Source organism: Barbus barbus (genome assembly GCF_936440315.1).
Source record: "Barbus barbus genome assembly, chromosome: 32".
In the NCBI taxonomy this organism is placed as follows: domain Eukaryota; kingdom Metazoa; phylum Chordata; class Actinopteri; order Cypriniformes; family Cyprinidae; genus Barbus; species Barbus barbus.
The window spans coordinates 20,473,696-20,481,168 of record NC_136760.1 but is presented as its reverse complement, the minus strand read 5'-3'; the positions used below and the strand labels follow the sequence as shown (position 1 = coordinate 20,481,168).

Below are 7,473 nucleotides of genomic sequence, written 5' to 3'. Positions count from 1 at the left end.
TTTGTTCAAACTCGTGCTAAGTTTGCAGGTCTTTGTTCCCAGTCAAGAGGTAACCTGTAGTGTCGCTTTAAGACCAGAAGTGGCAGTATTAGCTCATCTTGGAAAGAAAATAAAAGCCAGCCTCCACCAACCGCGGACTTCCGGTTACCGCCATTTTAGAGAGTTATCTGCTCGCGGCGTGGTTCTTTGGACTCTCCTGAATGGTTCGCTATTTTTTCTGAAAATCTCGGTAGTATCTGTTTTATTTTTCGCGTAACGTACTGCAGCAGGGTTAGTGATTCGAGATGAGTTACGGCAGACCTCCGCCTGACGTCGAGGGCATGACATCTTTAAAAGTCGACAATTTGACGTACCGCACGTCCCCTGAAACGCTGCGGCGAGTTTTCGAAAAGTACGGCCGGGTCGGGGACGTCTACATCCCGAGAGACCGGTACACAAAAGAGAGCCGCGGGTTCGCCTTCGTCCGTTTTCATGATAAGCGGGACGCGGAGGATGCGATGGACGCCATGGACGGCGCGCTGCTGGACGGGCGCGAGCTGCGCGTGCAGATGGCGCGATACGGGCGCCCGCCAGATTCGCATTACAGCCGCCGCGGAGCCCCGCCGAGGAGGTACGGGGGTGGACATGGACGGAGAAGCCGAAGGTAAGGCCCACATATATTTCCGTTTTAAACTACTGTAAGTTACCGTCCATGTTCGAAGATCACATCTGCAGCCCTTAAATGAGGCCTTAGGCCTCAAGATGCTAAAACACCATGTGTTATAACCTTACGTTAATCCTTGTTTTGCTTATAAATGCGATTTATTTTATCATCATAAGCAGCTTGATTCATTGAGTTTATTTTAAATCTGTTTCCTTTTTATAGTATTTGTATCGTTCCTTCGTTTGTGTGGCGCAGGACCAAACAATTGCTCAACTTTGTGATTCGTGTTCAGTTGGTTCTTTTGAATCGGTTCATTTGAATCAGTTGTAGCCGTTTGAAAACCAAACCCATTCCCGAGCGGTTTTACTACAGCACATTTGCTCTTTAATATAATGGAGATTTTTAATAGTTGAGATCACGTTATAACTAGGCTCTTAGTGTTAACTCCTTGAATCTAATTAGAAAAACGATTCTTGAAAGTGAATCAAACGTCCCCATCAGTGTGCTACGAGCATTTGTGGTTTGGATGCGGCAACGTGTTAATTAAATTTGATTTACTGGTTTTGGTAAAGAGACGCCTTGGCAAAAGTTTTGTATGGGATGTAGCAAATAGATGCGTTCTTGTGTATAGTCTCATTTAATTACATGCATGCTACTAGCCTTTTAATTACAAAATGTATTACAATGGTGTTTTGTAATACTGTAACACCAGCTGCTTTTGTTTTTTCCACTGTGCAAACAATTCTCTGCTAATGCTAATTTGTTCATTGGCTATGTTTTTAGCCGTAGTCCTCGGCGCAGGAGGCACAGCAGGTCTAGGTCCAAGAGCAGGAGCCGGTCCCGTTGCCGTAGCAGATCCCGCTACAGCCGATCCAGATCCAGGTCCTACTCCCGTTCCCAATCCAGGTCCCGCTCCAAAACCCGCACACCACGCAGAAGCAAGTCCAAATCGGCTTCCAGGTCCCGTTCAAGGTCTAAGTCCAAGTCTCACTCCAGGAGCCGTACTCCCAGATCCAACAAAGGATCCAAATCACGATCCAGATCGAGAAGCAGACCCAAATCTCCTGGGGATACTGGAGCCACTGCTGAATCCTGAAATGTAGGTGAGCCTAAAGCTTTGTATTAAAGTATTTTTGTAATTTTCTTGCAACTGGTGGAATTTGCCATACAGGAATTGTAAGGACAAAGTGCATCTGAAGTTTTTTTTTTTTTTTTGTTAAAACCCCTCAGTAGTCCTGAACTTTCGATTTTAAGCAGACCAGCTAATGACTCCAATATAACTCCTGCTCAAAGTGGGGTAAAGTGAAGGCATGCATAGCTCACTTATCACTTAAAATGGCTGCTTAAAATTTTTATATTTTGTTTCGCCCCTCTACTTTTTTTTTTTTCTCCAAGTCCTTCAAGACATCTGCAGATGTAGTAGATCGGTAGATGCATCATTTTAAAGGAGGTTTCAGGTTTTACCCAAAATGAGTTTGGAGGTGTTATTCACAGCATTTGTCTGGTATCTGTTTCTGCATGACTTTTAAGGGTTTGTTTTTAATTCACATCCTAAACCTCTCAATGGATATTTGATTTGGAGCTGTCGTGGGTATGATGCCGTAAGTATATTATTTTGAAACGTGTACCAGCCAAAATCCATTGATTTCATCTAAATGTGGAATTCTTTCCTCCAAGCTGCTGATTCCTGTTTGCAAAAGAGGAGTTTGGGGCAGTTTGAGAGCAGTTAGTGTGTGATCCGGCCATTGGCTGCCTGCTGCTGATTGGCGGTTGCTATGGAGCAGGTCGGTCTCATTGAGTGTTGAGGTGGTGTTGAGGTACGTCTGCAGGACAATGGACTGAGACCTTTTCATCATCCTTGTCACAAACTCATGTCTATCGTGGCATAGGCAAAAGCGGGATGGATATGGGGTGTGTTCCCAGAGCTAGTTTAAGCTGTCAGGCTGCTGGGTGTCTGATTTTAATCAGGCCTGTAATTTAGTACTTTTAAGTAACTATTTTAGTTGGCTTGTTCTAACTGCCAATAAATGATACCTCAGCTTGCTGACACTTAAAGTGGCTATGAGAAGTTAATTTCACCCTCAGGTTTGTTGGCTCTCTACCCATGAGGTTTCTTGCAGAACAAACATCAGGTACACGAGGTTTCTTGCAGAACAAAAATGAGGTCCATAGATTAATTTTAAATATGGTTAGCTTCTCGTTATGTGGAAAGAGTGCCTGATTGTTCTGTATAACTGAGGACCAGCTATTGAGCGTTGCGTAAAATGCAATGCCTCGCTTTATGACGATTACTGTAGAACCTCCTGTTTAGCTCTTTGAAACTAACTTGATTCTTCTTTTCTTCTAGATGTCAGCTGGTTGAATCTTCGAAGATCGCATCGAACAGATGTCCGTCTGAGGATACCCAAATTATCCATGTATCAGACCGAAAGGTTATTGTAATTTGGTCTAAATCTTTTAAATGATTTTTTTTTCTCTCTCTCTCCGTGTTGCCCACAATTGTTTTTGTATCATACATTTGAATTCCATGTGATTTATTAAATGATCTTTATGCCTAAATTGGGCTACTAGGTGAAATCACTTCTCTTCATTTTTGGTAGTTTGCATTTTTTTTTTTTTTTTTCTCCCAGACTAAAGTAAGTTCATTTTAATCAGTTTTTTGTTCGTAATAAACATTTACTAATGGACAATTTTGGATGTTGTGAATATTTCTTTGACCTTAAAGGACTGGGTAGAGACTGTAATTTGGCCACTAAAAAAAATTGCACGATGTAAAACCATGACATCATACAGATTGCTAACTGAGCAGGTGTTATGGTTTAAATGGAAAATTTCACATCAACATGATTCTAATATTCTCTCTTGTGTATTTTCTATGCACTAGGCGCAGTTGCGTAGCAGTTGAGTTTTGCTGGTTAGCTGTTAAGGTGGCGTGTTGCGGTGCAGAGTGCTTGGCTGTTTCCAGTATTCTCCTGATTGCTCCTGTGTAACGCCTTGATTTGATTCTTTAAATTTTGGCTACAGCATTTCTTTTTGCAGAAAGATCCTGTGCAAGTGCTTTTGTGAAAACCTATAAGGCAGATATCTGAGCTTTTCACATCTCCAGAAGTTCTATAATTTGTGACATGCTCACTCCGTCGTAATTTCCATGTGAATGATAATAAAGGTTTTCTTTCTCTGAATATGGCTGATTTGATGTATACCTAATTTTTACTAGTTTGTCAGTGTCTCTTATGTTTGGTGTAAAGCAGCAAGTTAAACCTTCCTTAACTGGAAATAAATTGTGCGTTGTTTAAAGTATTGGTACATGTGATCTCATTCATATTCACACTCAATGTGCTTTTGAAGTTTTATTCCAAGATGAATTTGCCATTAAGACATCCAAACATTTTTACTTGAATAAGTGTTAAAAAAACAACTCTACTTTGAAAACGTTACACAAGTCAAAGTAGAGTCGGTTTGAGTTCATAAATGCGGTTTAATTTCTTTTCAAAATGTCAGAACAGACTTTTCTTGTTACGTTCAATTTAGTCTGCTTAAACCCACTCCTTCAAGCTTAATGTCAATATGTGCATTTTATTAAATAGCTTTTAATTGGCCTTTAATGTATAAGATCAGATTAGAAATTGACATTAAACCCACTGATGTTGTTAGGCCTTTGGTTACTAATTGTGCTTTTTCCACATAACGGTCACTAGACCATTTTTACATTAATTGTAAATTGGTTTTCTCAGGTAAAACCTCTTTCAGCTACTAGATCATTGAACTCAAACCTTGGAAGTAGCCATCCTAAGCTGCATGCATCTTTTCATTGATCCAGTCAATGAACTTGGTGACACGGGCATAGATTCCAGGCCGGTTCTTTTTTCCACAGCTGTCACCACACCATAGATGTAATGAGTCTCATACTTCTGACAAACCAGGGGTCCACCAGAGTCACCCTGTAAAAAGTGGGGGAATGAGTAGCTACATACTGTGCCACGAGTTTGCACAATCATTTTAAATAAGCTGTTTGTTGAATATTAATAGAAATTTCACTGAAAGACTAAAAACTAATTTGAGACTGAAACACCTGGCAAGAGTCAGTCTTTCCCTGCATATATGCAGCACACATCATGGAATCATCCAGTCTGTTCCCATAAATGACACATACAACGCTTGAAAACAAAATTGTGTTAAAATCAGTATTGCCAAACAATTGCAAATAGGTGCAGCCATACCCTACAGAATTATTAGACGGAACACTCAAACAGATTTCTTTTTTTTTTATTTAAAGGAGGAGAAATGGATCAGTTGACAATGGAGTGCAGAAGTTCATTCTCTGCATATACAGCATGAGAGATAAATATTCAGAGATCATCTGTTGGTGCATCACATCAAATGATCTCACAGGTGCCTTGAACTTACTCACAACTGCTCAAAACACGTCAGTGTTAACTTGTAAATGCATTCAAGTGCAAGTGGCAAACTTAATGCTATCAAAAAGTAAAAAGGTAAAAAACACTGTACCTTAAAAAAAAAGTGTCTCTTGCATTTCATTCATATTTTCAGGAATATATGATCACCAGTGGTAATTATGTTATCATCTGAGAACCACAATGGGGACTAAATCCAAACACTTCATATATATTTTGTTCGCATTCACTGAAACCCAGCGGAATCTTTTATTTTGTCTCTCTCGGTCAGGGGTCATCAAACTTGATCCCGGAGGGCCGGTGTTTTGCAGAGTTTAGCTCCAACTTGCCTCAACACACCTGCCTGGAAATTTCAAGTATACCTAGTAAGACCTTGATTAGTTGCTTCAGGTGTGTTTGATTAGGGTTGGAGCTAAACTCTGCAGGACACCGGGACCCTCCAGGACCGAACTTGGTGACCCCTGCTCTAGGTGAACTATGATTGTCAGATGAAGGGAGGAGGCAACATCTGAAAACACTCCACACACACTCACTGGCACACAAACAAACGCTCATTCACTCTCTTGCACTCTTATTTATGGGCATCACTATCATGCCAGTCCTGGAATATTAATCCCATCAGTAATCGCACATGCCCAATACTAGTCCTCCACTCCACTCCTACACATCAAAAGAGATCTATGCTCTCTACGGAGCAATTAAGCGCTAACACTATAAATGGAGTTTCCAAGAACAGCAGAACATGTCAGATCATTGAATCCAACACCAAACCGCCTCTCAGTCCAAACTAGCACATTTTTTTCAAATTCCACCTGCACCATCCTCTATGACCACTAGGAGTCAGGAATTACATTCATTGACTGTAGTCAATATGGAGGGTATTATTTTTTCCTTCAGTAGCAATGACCAGTTCACCACATCAGTGCATCTCCTCTATAGTTAAGGCACAGTAATGTCCTTTTGTAGTGTTCTCCCCGTAATGAGTTTGCCTGTAGTGGTCTGGGGTAATTGGGGATTGTTCTTGTTTAAATGTGCAGCTCATGTGTACTCAGATTTGCGGATGTAGTTGGATGGGACGTAACCCCTCCTTCCTCCTGCCTCCCCCAGCCACCACTCCTGGTTGCCATTCATGTCCTGGAACTCAAGGATTCGGACTCGCTGATTGGCTGAAATGCTGAGCTCATTTGCACAACGTGCACTGAAGGAGTAAAGAGCGTAATATATCTGAAAGAACAAAGTAGAAAAATTATATGAATATTGACAAGAAGTAAAACCTCTTCTCCTATTGACTCCTAAACCTAAAACCTATTGACTCAGTGCATCTCAGTGTGGTATGGAAACAGCTCCAATCAGGACTGCAAAGCACTACAGAGAGTTGTGCGCTTAGCTGAGCGCATCTCAGGGTCTGCTCTCCCCTCTCTGCAGGACATCTACCTCAAACGCTGCAAAAATAGAGCTGTCAAAATCATCAAGGACTCTAATCACCCTGGTAACCGACTATTCACTTTGCTTCCATCTGGTAAGCGCTTCCGTAGCCTGATGGCAAAAACTGAGAGACTTAGGAGGAGCTTCTTCCCCCAGGCCATCAGGCTCCTAAACTCTAACTCTGTGCCATAACATCACTTGACTCCATGTAAATATCAATATATCTATAAGCTATTCATAATTTTTCTACCTCATATTGCTGCTATTTAAATACCCTGTACAACTTTTTTGCACATTCCTGTTATATTACTATTTATGTCAACAACATACTGACCTGCACATTTATATTTATATTTTTTTATCTTATCTTTTATTTTATTTTATTCTTTTATTTTTTCCTACTTTTCTTTTTCTTAATATTTGTATTCTTTATAATTGCACTGTCCTTGGAGCGGACCTGACTTACATTTCACTGCTGGTTATATTCTGTATAATTGTGTGTGAGACTAATAAAAATCTTGAATCTTGAGTTATTATATATTAATATTATGGTGATGATGTTGATGATAATTAATATGATTAATTTATATACAATATTGTTGATGAACATGATGGTGTTTCAATATCAGGGCAGCTCCCTGATATTTCAAAGTCAACATGAAATGAAAACTGAACCTAATAATATGTGATCCTGGTCCACAAAACCAGCCATAAGGTCATAAGGTCAATTTTTTTAAATCAATATTTATACATCATCTGAAAGCTGAATAAATAAGCCTTTCATTGATGTATGGTTTGTTATGTTAGGACAATATTTGGCTGAGATACATATCTGAGGGTGCAAAAGAAATCTAAATATTGAGAAAATCACCTTTAAAGTTGTCCAAATGAAGTTCTTAGAAATGCATATTATTAATCAAAAATTAAGTTTTGATATGTTTGCAGTAGGAAATTTTCAAAATATCTTCATGGAACATGATATTTACTTGA

General features: G+C 39.9%; 2 protein-coding genes across 19 annotated transcripts in view; one reads left to right on the top strand and one right to left on the bottom strand.

Moving 5' to 3' along the window:
• The first annotated feature begins 132 nt into the window (after positions 1–132).
• LOC306852660 (serine/arginine-rich splicing factor 2-like) lies at positions 133–5,123 on the top strand. 18 transcript variants are annotated; one of them, XR_013782646.1, is made up of 5 exons: positions 133–643; positions 1,427–1,746; positions 2,321–2,460; positions 2,991–3,075; positions 3,528–3,942. XR_013782646.1 is itself a non-coding variant. In XM_079389664.1 (3 exons), the coding sequence occupies exons 1-2, from the start codon at positions 285–287 to the stop codon at positions 1,737–1,739; spliced, it is 672 nt and encodes a 223-aa protein (XP_079245790.1). In that variant the 5' UTR covers positions 133–284; the 3' UTR covers positions 1,740–1,742; positions 2,991–3,942. The 18 variants fall into 18 exon arrangements, 5 of the variants coding, with proteins under 5 accessions (XP_079245790.1, XP_079245793.1, XP_079245791.1 ...); XR_013782651.1 differs by having other exon boundaries at positions 1,427–1,742; positions 2,321–2,427; positions 3,528–3,937; XR_013782653.1 differs by having other exon boundaries at positions 1,427–1,742; positions 3,528–3,937.
• Positions 4,916–7,473, bottom strand: part of LOC306852659 (dynamin-binding protein-like) — a 52,670-nt gene continuing 50,112 nt past the window's right edge. Inside the window, exon 17 of the mRNA XM_079389662.1 lies at positions 4,916–6,282. Coding sequence (XP_079245788.1) covers positions 6,097–6,282 — 186 coding nt within the window. The 3' untranslated portion in view covers positions 4,916–6,096. The remainder of the gene's footprint in view (positions 6,283–7,473) is intronic.